The sequence below is a fragment of the Carassius carassius genome, chromosome 42 (assembly GCF_963082965.1).
Source record: "Carassius carassius chromosome 42, fCarCar2.1, whole genome shotgun sequence".
Lineage (NCBI taxonomy): Eukaryota > Metazoa > Chordata > Actinopteri > Cypriniformes > Cyprinidae > Carassius > Carassius carassius.
In genome coordinates, this window is record NC_081796.1 from 20968521 (window position 1) to 20994683 (window position 26163).

The following is a 26163-nucleotide window of genomic DNA, read 5'->3' on the forward strand; positions in this document are numbered from 1 at the left end:
TTGTGTTTGCACACTGATGTAAACAAGCCCAACACGCATGAGCAGCATGGTAGAATGACACTTCGTTCCCCTTGTGTTGTCATTCCCCTTGTAGAATGCAAAAGTGATGATTCTCTGTCAACCAATCAACGTTCTGCAGTGAGTCTAGCTCCTCCCTTTAGGAGGAGTCTGCGTCTTTCATTCGCACAGAGACACACACAGATCATGCAGGATTCTTATTTAAATAGTCTTTTTGCAGCTTAATATTACCAGGTACTAGTCCATATCGTAATTTGATTTATGTGTAATGACTTTTGATTCATTCATCCAAACTTTAACAAGTTCCATTTTTATGACTGGATTCCACGAATCCGTCCGCGTTTTCTACATCGCGGATAATCATTAGGGCCTTTTGCACCGCAGGAACCTTTTCATAGTACCAGAACTAATTGTGGAACTACCCATTTTTGGGCATTTTCACACCACAGGAACTGGGTGCAATTCTAGTACCGGACTGCCTTTTTCGAGAACCAAATTAGCTCCTACTCAGGAGCAGTGTCTAACCAGCACAACTGGTACTAACTGTGATGCAAGTAGACATTGATTGGCCAAATGCATTTGAAAACGCCCTCACCCGCCATGATCTAAATTGTCGTGTAACATACTGTAAACATTGTGTGAAAAATCATCCCAGTACTTTAGTACTGTACATTTAGTTCTGGAACTAAATCGGTGCGAAAGGCCCAATAGGGCCCTACTTTAGCTACCAGACTACTGTGCTAGGTACCCCAACAGAATGTTCCCAAAAAAGTGGTATGGTACAAAAATCTTACTCACAATCCTGTCCAACTACGGAGTATTTTCAGTAAGTGACTGACCTTAACATTTCTGTTACAATGCTAGGCCACAAATAGCAGCAATGTCTGCTGGCTCATTCAGTGTGATGAGGTTAATAAAAGCCTGGTGTTCAAAGTATTTCTCACCACCGCTTCAGCTCAGCACAGTTTAACACCACTGGCTATTGTCAAATAAAAGCCCTGCAGTAGGTCTAGTATTAGCTCATGGAACAATTAAAATAGGACAGTACAGCTGCTGCTTCTTGAGGAAACTTTACTGATGGAATTCAAAAATACACGGAGAAAAGCTCACAGTTGGGACAATATGTACTTTGTGGGAAATTAACATACTTTAAATATGCTAAGTTAATGTATAGTATATGCAAAACAGTATAAAAAAAAACGCAAAAGTACATTCAGACCTGTCTGTCATAGCAACAGGCTAAACCAATGACATGAGTTTGGGGGAGGGGCTATATTTCGATTGCAACAGTCCCCGCCCACTTTTTGCCAGCAGCCTTGGTTCCGGAAGTATTTTTCCCCTTCAGATTTTTTAAAAGGGTTTTTAAAAGTGTTTTAAGCTATAACCCAAAACAACCAGCCATGAGTTGAATCATAACATTACTTTGATTTGAAGCAAAACAGTATTTGAAATCAAACAAAAAATACGTAGGTAGATTGAAGCAACTGCGTCATGCGCAAGGCATAGTGGTATAAAGAGTTATTTTGGCATGATTTGTTTGTTTTGATTCTCTGATTGGTGGAGGTTATTTGTAGAATCATGGGAAAAACTTCCGAAACACAACTGTTTCACTGACCAATAGCAAACATAGGTATTTTTCTTCATACCTCATTACAATAGCAACAATACACAAATTCCAGTGTGGGATTTGTGCAAATCGTAATATAATAATATAATATAATATAATATAATATAATATAATATAATATAATATAATATAATATAATATAATATAATATAATATAATATAATATAATATAATATAATATAATATAATATGTATTTATTATCTACAGATAAGCCCAAACAAATGACAAAAGACTACTCTGAAAGTCTGAATGTTTGGATCTACCACAACCAGAGGCATGACACTCTGGCTGATGTCCACCATGGCTATTCAAAGAACTGAATTACTGCAGAATGAATCTTTTGTTTGTTGAAAACTCTTTGGTTTTCACATGCTATTACATCGACATGCCAGGCTGCACTGGAACGCTTCACAAACACATACTTCAAATCAATGCTTTCAGACATCTTTTAATGATGGCGTTTTAAAAACGAACACATGCTATTAATACTTTAGAAAACACACTGCTCTGCTCTTCACATGACATTAAAATTCTAAGATATTATTCATTATATTCAGTATATTAATTACAATAGGTTCATCCAAAAATTGCTCTTTTTGTGCAATTATAATGCACAGGGACTGGAGATTTCAAGTTTCAATGTGGACATCAATGCACCATAAAAAATATCATCAAAGTAGTCCATACAAGTCATGCACTATATTCAAAGCATTTGATAGCTTTGTTTGAATAAACTAAAATGAAAACAATTAAAAATAATTTCTGGTATTTTAAATAAATCTGAAAAAAAAAGTTTATATATATAATGAAAACCTTGAAAGTAATAATCTTAAATATTACGAATGCTGCCTTAGTTCAAATTAAAGTCCTGAAATTATTCAAACTAAAGCTGAAGTAATAATAAACCAGCTAAATAGAAATAATAAAAACAAAACCTAATAAAAATAACAAAACCACTTAACAAAATTACTAAAAGTTTAATTAAAGTGAAAAAATAAAAATAAAACACAATTCTAAATATTTATTTAATTCTTTAATAGTATATAAACAATACTAAAATATCAGTGTTTTGTGTGTAAAAAAAGAGGCCTGTTTACTGAGTTGAACTTGATCTAAATCAAGGCCATAATTTTCAGTAAATAATAACTTAAAATATGTTTTTTTAGGTCCGTGAAGTCAGTGCAGAAAAGCACACACCAACACAAACTCATCTAAAAACTCTGAACATCTATCGTTTTACTGAGATCAAAAATTAATAATACATTTTGGGCTCTTCCAATCCAGCCGCAGAGTCAGCATAACAAAAACACCAACCAGGGTTTTTACAGTTAGATAGATATCTGTGAGAGGTGGAAGTGTGAAGGTTTTGAGGACTTCACCGTCACTGATGGTACCTTGGGGAAAACCCTCAACCTCAACATGAGAGTGCAGATCTGGAGCCTGCACAACCTGCTCTCTGTTTCTCCTAAAAGCTTTGCAGAAAGAGAACCAGCAAAAGTCCATAGAAATAATGGCAAGACTTGCTCTGCCAGATCAGTGTGGTATGCTCGCCTCATATATTGCTGGGAAAACCTTGCCGGAGGCGAAAGAACTTCAGAGGAAAATGTCTGCTCTGAAAACAGTTTCAGAGCTTCTTCGTACTCTGTCACACAGCATTCCTTGTTAAATCAAGTTATTTCTTTTTAAAATTTTAATTGCTTATTAAAATTGCAGCAATAAGCTACTTAAAAAAAATTACAATCAGGTATCACATTAATAAAAAATATTCTGCATAAACGCTTTAAATGACACCAAAATATACTTTTAAATTAACTTCTACATTGTTGCAGCAGATATTTTAAATAAATGTTGTTATTAAGCAGCACAACCGTTTTCAACACCAATAATAATAATAATAATAATAAAATGTTTCAAAACAAATCAGCATATTAGAATGATTTCTGAAGTGACACTGAAGACTGCAGTAATAATGCAAAACATTCAGAGCTGCCATTATAAAAATAAATTACATTTAACTATATATTAAAATAGAAAATAGCAATATTAAATTGTAATAATATTAAAATATTACTGTTCTACTGTATTTTATATTATTAGTTATTTAATAAATGCGATATTGGTGAGTTAGAGACTTTCAAAAAAATATTTTTAAAGGCAATGTATATAAAAACATTAAAAATAAAATAAAAATATTATTTTATAAAGAAAATAATACAGTATATTTTATTTCTCTCTATATTTAACTACAGAATGTATGTATATATATATATTGTATATATATATATATATATATATATATATATATATATATATATATATATATATATATATATATATATATATATATATTGGATATTGATAATATTAAATATTAAAAATTAAAGATATATATATTCTGAACTGTGTAGGTGTGTTTATGAATACACACACACACACACACTTTCTAACTCCCCCCCCACTTGTGATCAATATGTATATGCCTACACATAATTGTTACCCTCACCCCTGAGGGACTCCTTGACGTGGGTGAGAGGCTCTCCAGCCAATAGCATCATCTGACGCATGTACACCCAACAAGTTAGAAATGACGAATGAATGGGGATCCCGATACATTACTGGGATCTCCAGTGATTCCTACTGAGCAGCTCGATGTAAATCGATGTAAAATGACCGACCATCTGATCAGAGGAAAATCCGCATCGCGCGATTGTACCCGGGTTAGATTATGAATGAGATTAAAATAGACTAAGTGTGAGGACTAAATAAGTAAGCAACGAACATCACAAGATCAAGACTGCGAAGGTGCTGAGGCAGCCGGTTCAGAAAACGAAGACAGATCGTAACATTCACAACGAGAGACACGTCTATTTCCCGCAGAGACTTACCTTCATCCTCGAGATCGAGTTTCTCCAGCATGTCTTCAGATAAACCGTGGACCTGGGGACAGAGTGACAGTGTCAAGCACAGAAGAGGCGATTTCAGGCTGTCACCCCCCCCCCCCTCTCTCTCTCTCTCTCTCTCTCTCTCACACACACACACACACAAACACACACACACACACACACACACACACACACTCACTCACTCACTCACTGGCAGACAGACAGTGAAGAGACTGGTGAGATCGGAAGTTGGCTGTCAGAGATTAATAAAGATACAGTAGACAATAAACGGCGGCAGAACAAACCGACCTGGCTCGGAAGAAAAAACAAACAAACACGTTAAGCGTTCATGTTTTCGGAGCCATTGTAGGGGACAGTCAGTGTTTGCATGCGTGCTCCGATTGTGTACCCGTGCATCCAATGTGAAGGCAGTCATGAGAGACCCCCCCTACTCCCCCGCCCCCGGCTTTTTACAAATGGACTGTTCCAGTTTTCTGCAGTCGCGAGCTGCAAGCCAACGGTCTGACATGGATTGTTTTAAAATCAATTATTCCGTTTACTCATTTCTTGTTATGAGCAACAGATAATGTACCCAATATAAAAGCGAGCGGAGTCAACCTATCCAAACTGGCTGGTGTTGGGTGGGGATTTTGATTCATTCAGGTGAATCGAATCTTTTGAGTCTGTTCACCAAGATGATTCGTTGACTGATTCAGTGACTCTTTCTGCAGGTTAAAGTCCGCCTGAAATCAATGTTGACTTTACTTTACTAGCGCACACAGGGCCGGCCCGCGGCATAGGCGGTATAGGCAAATGCTAAGGGCGCCACTCATCCATAGGGACGCCAGAATGAGTGAACGAGTGAATTTTTTTTTTTTACATATTGTTTTTTATAATGGGCTACTATTTAAAAACCGTTAATTCGAAATACTACAAAATAAAGCAAAAAAAAAAAAAAAAAGTCCGGCTCTTCAATCTTCCCCCGCCCATCGAGTGCTTGAAGTGCGTCAGAAACAGAGCGCACGCACGATCAGTTGTTGGTAATTTGTTGTGTAGCGTGCCCGACGCCGCATCCAATGAGACACCCTTCGCTGCAGACTGTAGCGCGGTGACGTCACGTACGTACGTCACGTATGTACGTCACGTATGTGTTTACCGCGCATGCGCTTGTAATTTGCATTGCGTGATGACGTTAGTTGTTTTCGGGTCGTGCGTGCATTAAAACGATGCGCATACTTAAAAGAAAACTCTAATAAAATGTTAAAGTATTAAAGAACATTAAGGTGTAAAAAAGACGGGAAAAACAACCATGTTTAACCATGTTTCATCTGAGGTAAAATTATACGGAATTAAAGTTTATTCTGTAATATCTGTGTATCTTACAATATATTAACATTCTGTTGCACTTTACTTCACTGTGTATATTGTAATATTACACTTTAATGGCACCTTATATTTATTATTGAGCTAGTCAAAATTAAAACAGATAAAGTAGCTACAGTCGTCGGCTCTAATAGAGCTGATGGTAAAACGTGTGTTGTTCACAATTTGATGCAATCGATCCGGTCCGAATCTGCCTTTTTTCCCCTACCTTTTCAAATTTCAAATCACATCAGAAAAACATTTATTTTAAATAAAAACGAAGGAAATAATTAAACAGTTTTGAGGGAGGGCTTCATTATCCTAATATGCTGGCATCCATTTAATAATTTGAATTAAAATTATAATTTACACTCATTATTGCATACTGTTTTATAATGTACTACAATACTGAGGTGGAAATAATTGCCACTATTTCCAATACGTAATATAAATAGCAGAAATTCCTGCTATTTTAATATAGTATAAATAGAATCTATAGCCATTTGCTCTAAGTGTAAACCACTGCCTTTCTTATTTTAATCTTTCTTTTGCTATGGTTCTTGTTTATCTATTTTTTAACTATAAATTTGGACATTTTTCTTTTGCTTTGGCAATTCTGCATGTGAAACATTTAAGCCAGTAAAGTAGTTTTAAGTTCAGTTGACTACATACAGTTAATTTTCAGTGTCTGCATCCCATTTTATGCAAGGTGCCTCCAAAAAAAAAAAACTGATGACAGTGATCTTTTTTTATTTATTTCAAAGAACAAAACAGAAAATATAATTGTATATACAAATATAGATTAAGACTATAGACATGACACAAGAAAAAAAAAAACTGAAATTCACCTCCATCACTGATAAAACAATAAGTCAAGCAGTAGCCCTCAAATTCTTTGAATGAATCAAACCCACACAGGACCCTCCTCCTGCGATTCCTCACACACAGGTGGACAGTCTTTAAATATCTCACTGCACCGGAGGCACTGGGTCAGAGAACATGACTCCCGGACACTCAGGTTGTATTGTTCAGACAATGCATTCCAGTTCACCACACCTAAGTTACATAAAAGAACAAACAATACTAAAGCAAAATTAAATCATTTTGAAGAAAGGCAGAAGAGCCATACAAGGAAAATATTTTAAATGTATTTTTAAATATATTATAGCATGGTGTTAGAAAAAGTGTTATTTGCTTTGTCTGTAAACTACCTAAGAGATTAAATTATAACCAGCATTAACATCAACTAAATTAATAAAATTTCTCAAGTCAAAATTTAGGTTGGCTTGGCTTGAGAAAGCATGGCCTAAAAGTTTGAAGTTTTTTTTCAATTTGAAAATTTTACAGTTGAGGGCTATACAGTCTGTCAGAGAAAGAAAAACAGATAATTACAGTACTCTAACCACATGAAGTGGGCTCTCTTCTCTGAATTTCTTCTCACTGACAATGTCCCCAAAAAGTCATATTAAGACATATGAAGGTCAGTTTAAGAGGTAACTTTACAATAAGGTGTCATTGGTAAACACTAGTTAATGTATTAATTAACATGAACTAACAATGAACAATACACATGTTACAGTATCTATTAATCTTTGATAATGTTAATGAAAAAGATTACAAATATGATTTTTTTTTGCAATGCATGCAACTATCAACCGTTACGAAAGGAAAATATATTTACCAATATATTTCTTTAAATATATTGTAATATATTGTAATATATTATTTTCCCTTTTTATTTTCTAATATATTATATATTTGAATACATTGAATAATATATTGATGATACATATATCATATAATATATTGCAAAATATACAAATGATTGCTGCTTTCAATATATTGCAATATATTGGAAAAATAAATATTAAATCCCATATATAAGAATATATGCCTAATATATTACATGATATTTTCCAATATACTGCAATATATTTTTGTTTCATAAGGGAATGGCTTTACTAACATTAATAAAGTCTTTCTGCTCTATTTTAAGACATCTTTAATGGTTCATTTTAGGCGAAATAAGACTTTGAAAGACCAGCATTCGAATACTATATCATAAAACATGTCATAAGTGTTTGAAATCGCACAAATTTGCAATGACACTCTCTATGATTATGACCAAAGCATTCTTACAATTAAAAGCAATTTAAACGCAAATTTTTAAGAAAACAAAAGTAATATCTCATATCCACCATACCTTACGAACATCCGGAAGTGAATGAACCTGGATATGCGCATTAATGACAGTCAGTACGGTGCGTACGGCGCACAATCGTATTTACGGTAAATACATATACGTTACTGCGCATGCGCAGTAAACACACGTCACGTACATTCGTGACGTACATTCGTGACGTACATACGTGACGTCGCCGCGCTACAGTCTGCAGCGAGGAGTACTTGCATCCAATGTAGACAGCACTGCTTTTGTGGTTAACACACAGCTCGTAGAAACCCTACAGTCTATGGTAGAAACGGGCCTGGCAGCTCGCGCCAGTTCTAGACACGGTGAAAGTTTCCTGATTGTGAGGAAGGCCGAATTTACATGACACATTATAAATGAGCATAGTCTGCGAAAGCTACAGTGCCAAAAAGAAGAGAAGAGGATAAAGACACAGGTAAAGAGATGTAGTGAAAGAACAATTTATTGCATAGGAGTAAGATACTATAATTTCATGGCAGTTATTTTTACCTTAAACTTAATGTTAGCAGTTGTTCTGAGTTCTGAGTCCCCAGACTGTGATTTTGTACAATCATGTCAGTTTTAAGACGCATTTTTTATTATCACTTATTTTAGTAATGTTTTACTCTACAGTTGTGCAGTTTTGGGGGGATACAGTACAGGCCAAAAGTTTGGAAACATTACTATCTTTAATGTTTTTGAAAGAAGTTTCTTCTGCTCATCAAGCCTGCATTTATTTGATCAAAAATACAGAAAAAAATGTAATATTGTGATATATTATTACAATTTAAAATAATTTGTTTTCAATTTATTATACTTTAAATTATCATTTATTTCTGTGATGCAAAGCTGAATTTTCAGCATCATTACTCCATTCTTCAGTGTCACATGTGACATCCGGTCCATCACATGATCCTTTAGAAATCCTTCTAATATTCTGATTTATTATGAGTGTTGGAAACAGTTCTGCTGTAATGTGTGTGTGTGTGTGTGTGTGTATATATATATGCTAAATCATGAACACAATCACAGGGTGAAACGGGCTGTGATGCATGGGGCGCCAGGTAAAATCTTGCCTAGGGCAGCAAATTGGTCAGGGCAGGCCCTGAGCGCACATTGCTTATCTTGATGTAAACAATTAATCCGCGCAAGTTAATCTGAAAATCTGAAAAAAAAATAGTTTGTTTTAGTAATCTTTAGTCAAAATCTTAACATTTAATTACGCTCTGGAATGGCATGCCTTTTCTGATGATGTCAGTTTGACGGCTTGGGCAGAATATCCTTAAACACACCCCTCCAACCGTTAGATTGCTATGAGTGAGAGACAGAGGAGCGCAAACATAAAATCATGCCCTCTTTTCAATATTCCGTTTCAGCTGGAAATATAGTCTTGCATAGCCAGACCTTCAGACTGACCACTGAAGGTCTGGGATCTATGGCAGATTTCATTGTCCAAGTCCAAGGCCTGCCCATGAGGCCATTTGACCGTCATGTCAAAAATCCAATCACAGTTCGTTTTGTTCAGCGCCACGTTTCAGGGTGTGGAAATGTCGCTACAATAACAAACCAGTGAGTAAAACTCTCGGACGTATTTTAAAGATTCTATGCTGCGAACTTTAAATATTTGACATAATTTTGAATATCCAGTTTTTAGTTGATCCTGATAAGTAAGCATGATGTAAACATGAAGGCTTTTTTTTTTGTGAGGAGGTTTGGCAGCTTAGCATTTTTATTTTCAGGCAGAACGTTAAATAACGTGACACACATATCTCCCGGAAATCCTGTATATTTCAACCAATCCGATGACGACTTACACATTGTCTCCACTTTTGTGTCCCATATGCATCAGACGTTTAGCCAACGGTCCATGGTCATGATGTCTGAGGCTGAGACTACGAAATACGTCACTACACTGTATTGCTTTGAAGTTCGGATCATTTAACCGACTTGGACCTTGAGTCTCATTCAGCAAAATTAACAAATCTTTTTTTGTAAAATGTAATTTAAAATGTTACGTGTTATTTCCCTAACACATCTATTACTTATGCAAACGTTGATCTCACTACAAACAATACAAAACTATAATGCTTAATTTTTTGGTGAACTACCCCTTTAAAGTTCACATGAAATAAAAATTTACAAAATTAATTTTGTTCACACCCATTGCTAGTCTTGAGGTAAACAATGTATCCGTGGTTAGCTATCTATGGTTTTTACAATCATTGGCTGTGCAGGATTGTAGCATCTTCAAATACTCATTTAAATTGACTGTTAAAGATGGCGGGGGAATCTACGTGCTTGATACAGTCGAATGGGGCATCTACCTTTAGGCATTTCACTGCTCTACTGTATATATGATCAGTGATACATATCTTTGATTCCTTCTCTGATGACGTCAGTATGGCTTGGGCAGAATATGCCTAACCACGCCCCTTCAACTGTTAGTTTGCTGCAAGTGATCATGCTATTCAAGTGACATAACTTGAACCCATCACGAAATCTGCATGGGGAAATCCTTCACCTATATAGAACATTTATGATCGCATGGATTCCTATTGAAATTACCAGATTTCACAGACTAAAGTTCACTGTACAGCAGAAAATGTGACTGCACCTTTAATGGCATTACCCCAATAGGTTGAGACAAGAAAATGCTTTTATTATTATGTATTATAGTTATTGGCTTTATTATATTTTTTATAATCATTCTAATTCTATGAGAATATAAACTATAAACTAAATAATAACAAACTACAAAGAAATTATGTCATTTGAATCACTTTCAGAGCTTTCATTTTTTTTTCCCAGCTGATAAGCAATTTAACCACTGACAGCCAATCAAAATTCACCCAACTTTGAGTATTTAAAGCTACAGGTGACATAGCTATGTGGATTCTATGGTTATCATTCTCTAGGGCAGGTGTTCTCAATTCCACTTCTGGTGTACCACTGCTCTATTTTGTTTGTCTCTCTTATCTGACGCCCTCAGTTAAGTTTATGGCTCTCCCTCTTAACAAGCTCTGAATCAGGTGCATTAAATAAGGGAGACATACAAAATGTGCAGAGCAATGGTACCCCAGGACTGAAATTAAGAACCACTGCTCTAGGCGTGTCTTTAGAGCAACACAGTTATGTCGAAAAGTTCCTAATAATTCAGTTTTCTAAAATCAGGGGGGTATTCAAGAAAGGAGGTTCAACACACTCTGAGTGAAAACTTGAACCCTAGGTTAACAAACCCCAAAATAGGGAACTCAGAACAGCTGAACAGAGTAAGTTCAATCCACTCTGAGTAGGTTGATTCTGAGTTTAGTGCCAGCACAATGAATTTTGAAAAGCCATGATCAATGGACATAAACATTTAATAAACATTTGACTTCTATTCAGTCAACAGCAAGAAGGCAGAGACTCGTAAAATGTGAAGAGAACCTGCACCAGCACCACTGACAGATGAAGAGGAGAAGGCCACAATATTAAAATCCAACTGAGAAAAGAATAATTGTTGCTTTTTGTATTTGAAGGAAATAAAGATGACCAAATTAATAGTGAATCATTTGTGTTTAACAGCTGTGGTGGTGGTTAAGGCATATATCTTGCACTACACTTCCATTTGGCATCCTTCCATTCCATTCAGTAATCAGCTTCATTTTCAGAATTTTTCATCAATGCATCCAACCACACTGGAAATCCTAAAGGAAATTCTAATTATCAGGTTACTTAGAGGCTGCAAGCTGTTATCAGGTGAACTTCATTTAAAAGTGGTACTGCTCAAATAAATATGTATGTGGATATGGCAAAATAAATGTAAATGTAACTCCCTGCAAATGAATGCAGCCTCCTCATCAGCAGAATCCTCCGTAATAAGACATGCAATTTTTGTCACATTTACGGTGTCTGCATGATGAAATGAAAATGGTGTGGTGAGAAAAATAATATTGTTTCCATTTGCATTAAGATTTCCTACCCTACTGGCAGATAATTTAGCTTGTTTCCCCCCGAAATTATTTTACTTCATATAGTAACTTGATTTTTGTACTTGAAAAAAGGCAAAAAATTTCAGCAATTAAAGTATTTTTGCAGCATTTAGGAATGAATGAGGTATTTAAACATCGCTTACCCTTTAAAAAGGGGGAGGAGACCTAAAGATACTCTGGGTTTACTGAAGAAAACCTGCTCCCAACCAGGTAAGGTTCACAGAGTAAGCTACTATGGTAACTTACCAAGAGGTTTAGCTTTGTTTTTGTTTACAGAACCCACTTTCTGGAATACACCCCAGATGTCTCAGTTAATTCAGTTTGTTGATGACCAAGATTCAGTTTACACACAAATTCTAAAAACACTAATTGGTTCAGTAAAGGAGGCGTATTCATTCAGTATGTCCACAATATTGAATTGCCTCTAAAAAGTCAGTCGCACACTTGTTATCAGTGAACAGATATGAGTCAGTCAGTGCACAGAAGAATAATTCATTAAAATAAAAGATTTGTTTAACAATACTGACACATTCATAAATGAAACACTAGTTGTTTAAACCTGAAGGGAATTTTGTAAGTACAGGGAATTTGTACATGAAATGTTAACCTTAAAATGTTACCAAATTGTTAATATTCTTAATACTGAATCTTATTAGTGGCATTATTTCTCTTCTTGATTGTGCTTATGGTATTTGTGAGTGGTTTTCCAACAACAAGTTCTTACTCTTTCATATCTAAAATGCATTTGCATTTTGGGGTGATGGGGTGGTGTTGGTGCAGTGGATAAGACACATGCCTTTGGTGTGAGAGACCCGGGTTCGAATCCACTATTAGACACCAATGTGTCCCTGAGCAAGACACTTAACCCCTAGTTGCTCCAGAGGTGTGCGACCTCTGACATATATAGCAATTGTAAGTCACTTTGGATTAAAGCGTCAGCTAAATGAATAAATGTAAATTTAAACCTCTATGCATCCAAATTTAAATCAGCTCTATCCGCAATGTACAGAAAGACCGTGCAAATCAAGCCAGTAGTGGGGCACTGCTGTTTGTGTTGTGCCCATCTGGCCGTAACACTCTTTCTTAACCTCCTGTCTCTTTTTTCTTTTTTCTCCACTAAATGGCCCTTCTTGGACCTAGATAGGATGAAATCAATTTAACATATATATCGGTTAAAAATCATGAAAACCTATAGAGGCCATCCACGCTCCAAAGATATTTCACACAACTGTTTTTAGTCTTTCCCGGAGCTACATCTGACATGGAGGGTAACTGAAACGAACTATGCCCAAATTCCTGCCTGATGAATCTGAACGAACTTGAGCTCTTGTGAGAAAAACTTCATGAATATACAACAGAAGTATACAAACACATAAGGGGGGACCACAAGAAAGATATTAGTTTACAGATCTGGGGAATTACAAATAATGGGAGACTGGGAAAAAAGTAGTAACTTTAGTAGTAAGTAGTAAGTGTCAGACCTTGACAGAGAGTGAGAGGCAGGTTATTTAACAGACAGCAGTAAGTGAACAGTGAAGGTGTCTGAGCAGCTGTGATTCTGTTCATCCGCATTCATTGACCCATAAGAGACTCACACTCAGACTCACATGTCAGTGGATCAATGGTACATGAAATGAGAATCGCTGGGAGTGGATTTTCAGGGGTTGCTAAAGATAAAGTGACATTATTGCACTGCATTGAGTTGTAGATTTTTAGGCATGAATTCATAAAACTTGGGCTTCTTTTATATTTTCAACTATGTTGAAACACTACGGCACAGTGAGTATTTCTTACAGATAAATTATTATATTAGATAATTTATCAAATAAATTTACAAACTAATACTGTATGTACCGTAGGTGAATGAGGCTCAAAGTGTGAGAGAAAGAGTAAAGAAAATGCACATAAAGATTCAAAAGAAGTTGATAACACGTGCTGAGTGCAGCCTTGGACCTCTGCTTAAATTACCGGGCATCATTATCATTTTTTAATAATTATAATTTCATGTAAATTATATTAATATAACTTATTAAATAATTTATGTAATATATTGTTATTTAAAACATTATATCTGCAGTATGTTATATCTATCTGTTCTGTCAGGAAGCATTATGGTTTGCCTTTAAAATTTAGCTTGTATTTAGTTATTAAAACATCAGTCGGATGATCACTTGAAAATGAATGATGCAGAAAATGTCTCAGATGTATCAGTGTCCCACTGCAGATCACTCACCGCACGTGAGGTAGATAGAGGTGCTGAGCAGGGACAGGGCGGAGGTTTTGCGGCAGGCGGGCTGCGGTGTTGTCCCGTGTCGAGGGGGGAAGAGGAGGAGCGCTGCACTCTGTCATTCCGAATGTCTTCCAGAAGAAATGCTGAAGTCTGCTTGGTGACTTGTGTTGGAGTGGTGGGTGATGAGGAGATACCAGAGGCTGTAGCAACAGAGAGAAAATAAGACACAACAGATATAATCTATCTATCTATCTATCTATCTATCTATCTATCTATCTATCTATCTATCTATCTATCTATTTACAGTATGTATAATTAAATTTGATGTTGCTACTATCGCAGAAATGATACACTGCACCTTTAAGACTATATGGCTGATACTACGTACTGTGCTACAGTGTCTCACTGTATCCCATTCTCCGCCAAGGAAGGATGATTTAGATCCACCTGTCACTAAAAGGTTAGACTGTACCTGTCGTAATTTCTGATCAGTGCCTGCAGAAATAGAAGGGTCGAAAGGCCTGAACCGCAGGCAGTGTGGAGAGCAGAGTTTTTTTTACCTCATTTTACACTTCATTTGCTGTTGCAGGCTGCAGATTTCATGCTGTGATTCCTCCAAGCTCTGCCCTCAGTCAGATCAGAGAAAATGACCGGTATAAACAAAACCATTCTGGATGTTTGTATTCTGTTACTGAGGCTACACGATTCTTCACAATACGTGGCAAAGACCCAAACATGACACATTTGTCAAAGTTCCCCTAAGTGTTCATCATGCCAATCGCCTGAGTAATTGGCCTGTCTGGTTTGGATTCACGCTGCACCTTATTTGGACGTTAAATGATAAAATCAATCTCACTGTGGGCCCTCTAATTACATTTTTTTGTGATTGCTTCAGCTCCCTGTTGTTTGAACTTGACCCGCTTCTCGGTGTCATCCTCTCCACTGGCTGGATTCAGTTGCAGAGCCTTAAAGAAGCAGCTTGTTCTCACAGAGTGGTGTGTGGAGGAAACTTACTGAGTTTCTGCTTTGATAAGTCGATAAGAGGAGAGTGAAATGTACCTGTAGCACTGCATGCAGAGTCCAAGACACCATCAGCAAGCCAATAAGGTAGGAATAAGCCAATAAGGTAAGAAATCTATCTATCTATCCATTTATGTTGTGGGTGCAAAGAAGCCAGACAAATTTGATTGATGAGCATATTTGAAAAAAAAAAAACACCCTAAGCATTTATCAAGAATGAAAGAGCTATTAATGAATCCATTATAGATGTGCAATGAGAAAGGATGAACAAGCCATCCTGACTACCTCAATCACTGCACCAAGCCATTATCTTCCCCCAGCCGAGACCACATGGCCATGGCTGCAGAATGAGTAAAGAGCTTATTTTATAGCAGTCAGCCATCGGCTCAGTAAACACAGCACATACTAGAAAATAAAGAGCAGGGTAGGAGGAACATAGAGGGAGCTGAAAAAGCAGGTCTTCACGATGAAGTCATCAGATTGGCAAAAGCCCCTCACCTCACCCAAATGCATCCACAGGGAGTTTACATTCTCATCTTCCACACAAGGACCATCTACCGTCAGGACCACAGAGTCAAATGATCCTTGCAGCAGTGCTGGATGTGAACACTGGGTGCTGCACATCCAGACAGACGTAATTCAGTATGATTCCCAGCCCAGCTGAATAGAACATATCCACAGGCCATAACTGCAGTGCTTATCGATTTAAACTGTCCTCATGAGCAATGCAAGTGACATATTTATGAAGCCATATTACTATAAAATAATTTTAATGTAATTATGGAACATAATCAAAAACCAGGCTGGAGACAGGTGTAGTCCAAAGGCTCCATGCATCTTTGATATTGTGTTATGTACCATGCTGTGTTCAATTCAAACACATTTAAGCAGGTAAACACCAAGGTGATTTTCTTCAAACATGATTGCTCATTCTAGACACAATGTCTCCATTGTATCATTATGTTGACGTGCGCTCTGTAAATCACATCCTCTGAGGCTGATTTAAAGATCTGAAAAATATATATATTTTAATTTAAAAAATGTAAAAATGTCTTTGTAATAATGTACACTGATGAATAACTGTCCAAAGTGTGTTCTAAATATTTCATTTTGATGTTGTTTTGACTAGGAAGTGAACTTCATTCTGTAAATATGGCACAATCCTGCACATACACTGCTGTCATCATGTCTTTTGATGTTTACCCTGCAGACAGAGGTTAATAAACTGACCGATGACCTTTGGCCCAGTGTCAGATAAATTAACCCAATGCTGCTTGCTTTTAACCCTGCTCACGGGCAAAACACTTACTATTCAGTGATCCATGACAGATAAACCAATATTCAAAACACAAACCTTCAATAGCACATAAGAGTGAGTAATACAATGACATAATTTCAATTTTTCTGTGAACTTTCTCTTTGATGCTAAAATAAAATAAATGTGATTTGTACATGAGACCCAATTTGCAGCTGCAAACCCCTATTGGCCCTTGTTATTTCCTCCCAGCAGTATTCCAATGTCATTTATATATTTTAATGAGTCCCACTGAAACTCACTCTCTGTAGACCATAAATAACTCTCATTATTTATATCATAGGATTAGCCATTCACAATCATTATACCCATGAAAACAAAACATCCCATTTAGAAAAGTCACACAAATCTTAACAGCTTTTTGTTGATCCACATTGCAGAGAAGCTTAATTTTTAGGACTTGGCACATTCCAACTAAAATCACCTGTTTGGAAGAATTGCATAATACATATCTTGAGAGAAGAAAGCCTAGTTTTCAGGGCTCTGGGAATCATCTTGCGGGATGCAGTAAGTGATTTCTGAGAAACGCTGATGAAAGTGGATCAGACTGAGTAAGGGGCGTGTCCAGTGGTGATGGGGGAGGTGCCTGTGTTGAATAGCATGTTCAGAAATTTGGGGGCGGAGGCAAGATAGGGGTGTGATTCTTTTGGGTAGGGACGTGTTTGTTTTGGTAATTTCAAATATCAACAGCATTTCTCAGAAATCACTTACTGCACCTTTAATTGGCGGGATGAACTGAGAAATGACTCCTAGAGGCTTCCTGTCGTCAAATTTACAGGTAAAGGGTTCTACTGCTCATGCTCTTATTGTGCAAATCCATCAACACACAAGAAAAAATGAGACTCTTTAAGGTGACTCTTCAAGGTCAAACAAAGGGCAACTTTTTGAGCAATGTTGCAGTGCGATGTTGCTTGGGCACTTTCCCATTGAGAATGGGCAAAAAATTTCTATCTGGATACATTGGTTGTGGGCCTCATGGGAATCATCACCTTAAGACCGAAAGAAGTTCAAGAAATTCTGTGGCCGTATACATTTAAAAATGTAACAAAATAAAAGTATCTTATGCAAACAAATTAACTTTTCTCATTCATGTTTGCATGGTGATTTTTAGTGGACAAAAAAGGGTTATTATATATTCGTCTAAGATTAAGATAAAATATATTAAACCGTAACCTTGTATTTTATTTTAGCTAGTTGCCAAGGCAGCATATATAATTTTGATTTAGTTTAATAATAGTTTTAATAGTATGGGACCTATAATACACCAGGCGCAATGCAGCGCAAGGCATTTTCCCAGCCAACACCACGTAGTTTAATTCACGAGTTCACGCTTACATATAATTAGCTTAGGTAAGATATGCGTATTTGGCGTCCTGTCCGGGGAAGGGCTCCGAGCTCGGGAATGGCCCGAACCTAGAGTACCCCCCCTTCCCCGTCTAATTATAAAGTGAACTCGAAGTGAGGAGATGGGGTGGGGGAGGGATGCTGATTAACCATCAATGGATAGAGGTAAGTCAGCGATATTTATACTGTGGGATTGATTACTAGATTGTGGTCCACCTGTGTTGATTAGGCTAAGTATCTGACACGCTCCTCCCGAACCTTGTTAACGAGAACATCATTTAGCAAATGCATTTGCGCTCATTTGTGCACCCATGGGCGTGCTGGTCTAAAAAAGAGGTGTGTTCAAACACATTGCTAGCGCAATGCTATTTTGAGGAGCTAAAAAATAGACTGCGCCATAGACCACCTCAAACCTGGTCTAAAGTCTGGCGCAATGTCTTTTCTTTGTTATTTAAAGAGTGTGCTAGTATAGGCGGGTCCGCAACGCGCGTACATATATATAAATGTCTACATGTCATAATGGATAGTCATCGCAAGTATCAGAATTAGGCTATATATTTGCTTGCACACGAGCAGCTCCGTTTCATCTCGGAGACGCGTTCTGTCTTTGCGCTTGCCAAATTCCGCCATGTAAATAGCAAATCCGTCATGGCACGAGCGCAACTTGCTCTTAAAGGGAATGGAAGATGAGACTCTGATTGGTTTATTGCATGTTCCGCCCAAAAAACACCCATTACCCATTAAGAGAATAGGGACAACCCGTTTAGACCATGCGCCCGGGCATTTCGTTAAAATAGCAAAAGTGGATTTGGACACGTCCTGAGTGCACCTGCACCATGCGCTTTACACTTTGCATTTAGATCGTTAAAATATGGCCCTATATCTCAATGATACAAATAACATACTGTATAAAGTCATATCTCTTTACGTTCACATGCACAGGTGCAATAATGCACATGCAATAATAATAACTATAAACATGTTCCATTAACGTTTGGAAACCAGAAAGTGTCCGAATACTTTTTAGTCTTCATTTTAAACATCATTTGTTTTTGTTTTATTTAAGACCTAATGAACTTTTTTTGACTTGAAAAATGCTTGTGAAACTTGGTTTGATATTTTGATATCTAATGCAATTATGTTCTTACATTTCAAGTGTCCAAATACTTTTAACAATATCCGCAAATGTCACTCGTGAAAAAATCGAAATACATTATATTTAACATAAAGTCATGTAAAGAAATTTCATGTTAAATAAAAAAACAATGCTGCAGAATAAGCCTCAACTGCCATCTTACTGGTTGCCAGGAGGCCGTGGGGCTCTGACTGCCGTCTGCCTGTCCGCCCCTCTTGGACCTTGCGTTTTTTGATCCCTCTCAGGCTGCTAAACCGTTTCATGGGTGGTGAGAGAGTTCGGACAGGCTGTGGAAATTGCAATACGTCAATCCATACCCATAGACAGTGCTAGAAGAAGTTTTAGTTGGACCTTTTCAGTTACTTCCAGGCCTTGGATCCATATCACCTAATCATTGAGCCAGTGACAGGTGCTCTTCAAAGATTATTCCATGCTCTTCAAACAAAGTCCTTCCTTTAGGGTTCTTCAGCTTCTTTATTTTACCGACTCTTGTTTCCGTTGTACAGTTCTGAATCAGTGGCCAGCCGGCTGGCAAGCTTACAGCAGATTGTCAAGTGCAGCTGTGTGTGTGTGTGTGTGTGTGTGTGTGTGTGTGTGTGTGTGTGTGTCTGTGAAATCATGATTTTAAAACAGCATGTGCAACAGGGAGACTGTAAAAGGAAACCACCAACCCATGCTTGGTTTGGAATTGCTGGTGATTGGCCAAACAGCAGTAAACCCCACCCACCCATGAATATTTCACATCCTTTCACATATATGTGTTGTGCATCTGTGTGAGTGAACTGTTTTTGTGTGTGTGTGTGTGTGTGTGTGTGTTTAATATTAGAGACACAAAAGAGAAAATATATATAGTTAAAAATAAATTTCACTATCTAGTGTTAAAATGAAAGAATGTGGGCATGACTTCCTCTGGTTAGTTGATTTTAATAAAAATCTCATTAAGGAGAGGACAAAAATAATCAGGGGACCATAAAATAGGATTGAACCTTTCCGAATACCTTGCCAACTGAAATTAATTCAGCGCTGTGGGAGAACATTCCTGTTTAATGCAAGAAATCCTATTTTTATTTGCTTATTAGTGGTGCAAGTTAAGGCAAGCATCACTATTATTATTAATAATAGTTTTCAACCAATTATCGAATCAGCATATTAGAATGATTTCTGAACAATCATGTGACACTGAAGACTGGAGTAATGATGCTGAAAATTCAGGTACATCACAGTAATAAATACAATTTAATTAATTAAATTAAATGTAATATATTTAATATATTGCAGCTTTAAAAAAATCTGGTATTTTAAATTGCAATAAACTTCTTCTTTTAAAAATAATTATATAATTACATTAATTACATACATTTTAAAAAGTGACCAAAAATATTACCAAGCCCATATACCCACAAGATTTAATTATCATTATTTTTTGGCACATTGTTGCTGCCACTCAAACTTCATTAAGCTTTGAACACATTCCTGCATTATTTATTTGTCATTGTAAGTTTGACTGCTTTACTGTGGCCATAATGTAAACGGAACTTTACTTAAAATTAGTGATGGGCAACGATACTTTTTTTAAAACCGCGATTAATCACATTATAGTCTGTGATTAATCGCAATTAATCGCATTGCTATACATAAAACTAATGATGCATGAAAAAGTAGTGTAGGCTTACTCCTATATGAACAAAAGTATAATGACATTTTGTTTGCAAACACTTTAAACAAATAAGGTGCCATGTTCCTGGATCAACATCTTTCCTGGATTAACATTACTGTCCAAAAATACAGACTTAACCCAATGCCTACCCCTAAACCTAACCCTACCCATAAGTTAGACCTAAAATCAGAGGGAAATGATACCTGATTAACAAGGGCGTAGAAACACCTATTCCTGATTGTAAGCCTAAAACTGACGTTTCCTGAAAAGTTATCTCTCAATTCTGATCGTTTGATTGGAATGATGTTCCTGGATCAACTTGTAAAGTAATGATTACGAGCTCGTTGCATTCTTTTCTGTTAAAAATAACAGTGGACAGTGGTTTGTGAACCACTTGTGACCCATAATTTGTCTGTATCTGTATTCAGAGCCAGTGAGCGACGGACTTTCATAATAATAAAAAACGCACGATAAAACAATTGTCGGGTTAATTAACTTGCCCAGCCCTACATAAAATAGATGCACAAAATATCAGATCAAATCTGTATATTGCCCTGTAACACAGCAAATCTGGAAGTCTCCAAAAGAATACCCTGGTGAAATCCAATATCTGGGTCATGAAGGGTATTCCATTCAAGGAGGAAAAACTATCTCAGTGACAGTCAATTTAGCTAATGAATTCATGTCCATGGTGATAATTGCCATCAACATCTGATCACCCCCTCTTCATGTGCCATCATAAACAAATCATTCTCTGTCAGTGCACTCAAGGCACCAAATTAATCACTTAATACTGGGTAAAGTCACACTGTCAGGCTCCAAGCCAAGAGATAGTTGTGTAAGCAGAATTAGATGGGCTTTGAATAATCACCTCTCATTTTCCAAACACTCTGCTGTCGTTCCTTGTCAGGGGCACTTGCTAAGCACATTTGGATAATTCTACTCATTTAGGCCCAAAAAGTGCCCTCGGTGAAAAGCGAGCAGCTAATCCCTTCTAAATCCACCGTGCTTCCTGACATCTTCAAAGGACCAAGGTCAACAAGACACTGGAAAGAACAGGGTTGGTTTTAAGGACAAAAATGCAGTCAGGAACCACTGATGGAGCTGCAGCAAAAAACCTTCTTTGTTTAACAGCAATAAGTCATCATGTAAAAGTCTTGTTTTTTAGGTGTTGTGCGCTCTAGCCCTACCACAGACAGCTGCTCTGTTTTTAAACCTAGTTGGCTGCCTACCAAGGGAACATTTATGAGGCTGTTCTTAACGTTACTGTAGGTGGGAACACCATGGTGTGATATAAGGTACTTTGGTTTTGCAAATCCTAAGGCAGCAATCCAAGAAATCGTTGCAACATGCTCAGTGATAAATACATCCATGTTGTTGATGTAAACACTGACTATTAATCATGGTTGGCACAGGCTGCTTGTGTAGGCAGTAGACAGCAAGGACTCTCGCAAGAGCCTTGTGTCCATCACCAAGTACTGACATGCTGTTCTATGGTGTCAGAGCAGGAAAATCCTTATTCCATTTGCCTGATTTAACAAGCTTTCATGTGAGAGTGAGCAATGCCAGGTTACTGGATATCTATGAATGGGCTTGTTTTCTACTGCAGGTCACCTTGTACTTTTGGAGTCAAGCCAGATTGACTTTTCCAGTCAGTCTAAAAAAAAAACAAGGTTGTGGACCATAAAATGGCAGAGAAAGTCTGTGCAACACACAAAAAAATTGCATGAAATAACGAGTATGATCATATAAACCACATTTAGGGTACTGTTTGAAAGTCTTACAGTTTTGGAATGACATGAGGGTGAGAAAATAATGATGGAATTATCTTTTTTCTTTTTTTGCTGAACTGTTCCTTTAAGTTCTCAGAGGTCAGAGATGCTTTACATTTTAGATGTTTATTATCTGAGATGTTTCTCTCAGTGAAAGATGATCTAGAAAGATCGGCACAACAGAACTTTTCTGTTTGCAGGCAGACTCATCCCTAATAAGGATATAGCCATGCTATATCGTTTCACAGGTAATGATGTGCAAACATGGCAGCTTTCTGTAAATACCAGGGGCTCTCTACAGCCGCAGATCAAATGATGAACAGGATTCCCAGATAAGGCCTGAATGAGGGCGAGGAATGCACTGGCACAATGACAGCGCTGAGACATTCCTCTAACATACAAAAATATAGCACAATGAAGTTATTTTGACTGCCATATTTATTTACATCACCTTTTAATTTAAAATAATGCATGTAAGGTAGTAGCTTAATTAAAATTAATTACAAAGTTTTTTTTAAATAATTACAAATGTCACACACAAAATTATAACCAGTTTAAAATTTGAATTACATTAATTATTTTGCATTTTTAAAAAAAAGAAAATAATATTTAAGGACAAATTTAATTAGTGAGAAAAAACATAATAATATAATATATTTTTTTAATTGATTAATACGTATTGTATAGAAATACATCAGTACAGGAAGACCTTCGTGACAATAGGCAGGTCAAAATCTCACTGACACAACCTGAACCTCTGAAAAACAAGCATGCATTTTCCCAGGAAGATTCTCTGGGTGTGTGGAGATGGAAAAAAGAGACGCAAAGTCAGAAGACTGAATATATTAGCAGTGTCAGATGATTCCTTAAGAGTTCTTATCACTCTCTCTGCACTGACATGACCAAACCCTGTACTCCACACATCCCAAACTAAAATTAACTCTTGTCTCTTGCAGACTGGATTACATAACCGCAGAGCCGGCTTCAGCTCACCGTGTTCATATTATCACAGGACTGGTGCAGCTGAAATCTTTGGGTTATGTGCTGTCTATCAGACTGAATGTCCTAAGAGTTTAAAAACAACTAAGCTATAAGACACTGACCAGCCGTTTACAATAACTAAGTGAAAGTGACGTGACATACAGCCAAGTATGGTGATCCATACTCAGAATTTGTGCTCTGCATTTTAACCCATCCAAAGTGCACACACACAGCAGTGAACAAACACTCACCGTGAACACACACCCAGAGCGGTGGGCAGCCATTTATGCTGCGGTTCTGTGCCTTGCTCAAGGGCACCTCAGTCATGGTACTGCCAGCCTGAGACTCGAACCCACAACCTTAGAGTTAGGAGTCAAACTCTCTAACCATTAGGCCACAACTTGCTTAAGGAGAATGTTATGAATCCAAACCAAATTTATACATAACTTTCCTATACAAATAAGTCCATTGACGTTATCAGATAATACCGTGATATTATGATATATACCAATGTATTGTATTATAACCATATTAATATACCATTGTATCCATGCATGGTATACTAATGTAAATCAAATTATAATACCAGGATTTTAATATATACCAGAGGACTGAAACTCATGTACCATACAGAGTTGTTGTTGGTAACTAAATGTAACGACTGGGTGAAGTAGTGGCAGGAAGCAAGTGCGAGATAAATGAGATTTAATGAAGACAATGAAACAAAACAATACTGAGACACAAATAATGCTGGGAGGAATGCACAGTCCAAGATGGTGGTGGTGAATGACGAATCCGGAAGGCGGAGGTGAGTTGGCAGCAGGAGAGGGTGACACAGGAACTGCGGGAAAGCGAGCCGAAGGTAAATGGTGTTGCTTGGTGGTGGGTCGCGTAGAGTGGACGGGGTTCCGGGGAAACACGGACATCCAACGCAGAAACACACAAGAAAGCAAAGCACAGGTCACAATAGGGCTGTCAAAATTGCTCAAAATTGACTTTCGAATATTCCCTCAAAAAAATACACGAATATTCGAATTAATCGAACCTCTGGTTGCGCATGTTGTCAGTGACGCGCATTACGTCAATAACAGGCAAAAATAATACAAAGAGACATAACTACTTGTATAGATAGTCTATTTAAGTTTAAACATATATGACAACGTAATACCTACACAAAAACAAGGAAATCAACTAATGGCCAAGACTGCAGACCTCACGCTCTCTCACCCTTACGTTCTCTGCGCATAATGGTTTAAATGAACAAACAAATTTTTGTGCAAGCAATTCAAGGTCGCGACTGTTGTCCCAAATATAGCAGGCTTCATTCAGTGATTGAAACAAATATTATTAATATTAATTGAAGTTTTACAGCATATAGAACTGACATTGAATGCTCCGAGCGAGCTGTGCTGTGGTAAACATGGAACATTTCCTTGACATGAAACGATAAATAATCAAACCTCAGATCCATTGCTTGACAGAACTCCCCGAAGCGTGCCCATCCGCGATACTGATCGGTCTCATGTCCTTAAAAATGAACAAAATTATTTTATCCGTTATGGCCTCTTGTCATGTTGCAGACAAAGTGCTTGCGTCGGGCGATGCAAAGTAGCGTTAAGTGTCAAGACGTGACTGTTTAGCTGGAGTTCCACACATTATGCCATGCGCTTTTGGGTGCACATTTTTGAGATGTGAACTCATGTTGCTAGTTGTCGAATGGTATGCTAACTGTATCTTAAATAGCTTGCATACAACAATCTCGCGGGTCAACAATTTTACCTCATTTTCTCTGCTGCGGTCGAGTTGGGCTCTGCACTTGCTGGCATCTTCCATGAAGACGCGTCAACTTTCAGCAGTGATGCTGTGCCAGAGAGTGCGACTCCTGTGAGGCTGTGACCTGTCCCTGAACCCTCAGGCGCGCTAGCGCGCCCACTCGCGAAGCAGACAACCACGCCTCTACTACCATGGGCCTTTTTTTCCACATTTTTTTTTATTCGAATATTAATTTTCACCTTCGAAATTCATTTTTTTTAAACTATTCAAATACATATTCAAATTTAGAATATTCGTTGACAGCCCTAGGTCACAAACATGAAACAACGCTCTCACGAACACAAGACGCTAGACAAGCCAATATATAGGGATGAGTAATGAGTGACAGCTGTTGCTGATGACAATTAACGGAGACGCCCACAAACTAATCAGTGCTGACGCGTAACACACAGACTTCAACCGTGACAGTACCCCACTTCCCCCCCTCCCTCTAAGAACGCCTCCTGGAGTTCCCAGAAGGGCCTACCTGCTGATTGTAATCATCAATAAGGGAGTGATCCAGTATGTCCCTACAAGGTACCCAACTCCTCTCCTCCGGACCGTAACTTTCCTAGTCCACCAAGTACTGGAATCCTCGACCCCTCCGTCTCGAGTCCAGAATACGATTAACCGAATAGATCGGTTCCCCATCTACGAGTCGCGGTGGCGGGGGAACCGGGATAGGCGGATTAATACGTGAATAAAACACGGGTTTAATTTTGGACACATGGAAGGCGGGATGTATCCTCCTGTATGCTGGAGGTAGTTTGAGGCGGACTGTCACCGAGCTAATGATCTTGGTGATAGTAAACGGGCCAATGAATTTGGGAGCAAATTTGTTAGAAACG

The 26163-nt window shown here is 37.5% G+C and overlaps 1 protein-coding gene across 4 annotated transcripts in view; it reads right to left on the reverse strand.

Annotated features, from left to right (window-relative positions):
• LOC132124152 (5'-AMP-activated protein kinase subunit gamma-2-like) overlaps nucleotides 1–26163 on the reverse strand; it is a 71072-nt gene that overhangs the window by 27482 nt on the left and 17427 nt on the right. For 3 of the 4 annotated variants that reach the window (XR_009426723.1, XM_059535008.1, XM_059535009.1), the window contains 2 exons: nucleotides 14283–14479; nucleotides 4532–4583 (listed from right to left, as the gene is read on the reverse strand). Coding sequence is in view for 3 of the 4 variants with exons in the window: in XM_059535008.1 (XP_059390991.1) it covers nucleotides 4532–4583; nucleotides 14283–14479 (249 nt within the window). In the remaining variant the exon portion in view is untranslated. Of the gene's footprint in view, nucleotides 1–4531; nucleotides 4584–14282; nucleotides 14480–19256; nucleotides 19381–19480; nucleotides 19638–26163 lie in introns of those variants that run through there. The other variant, XM_059535010.1, reaches the window with a different exon arrangement.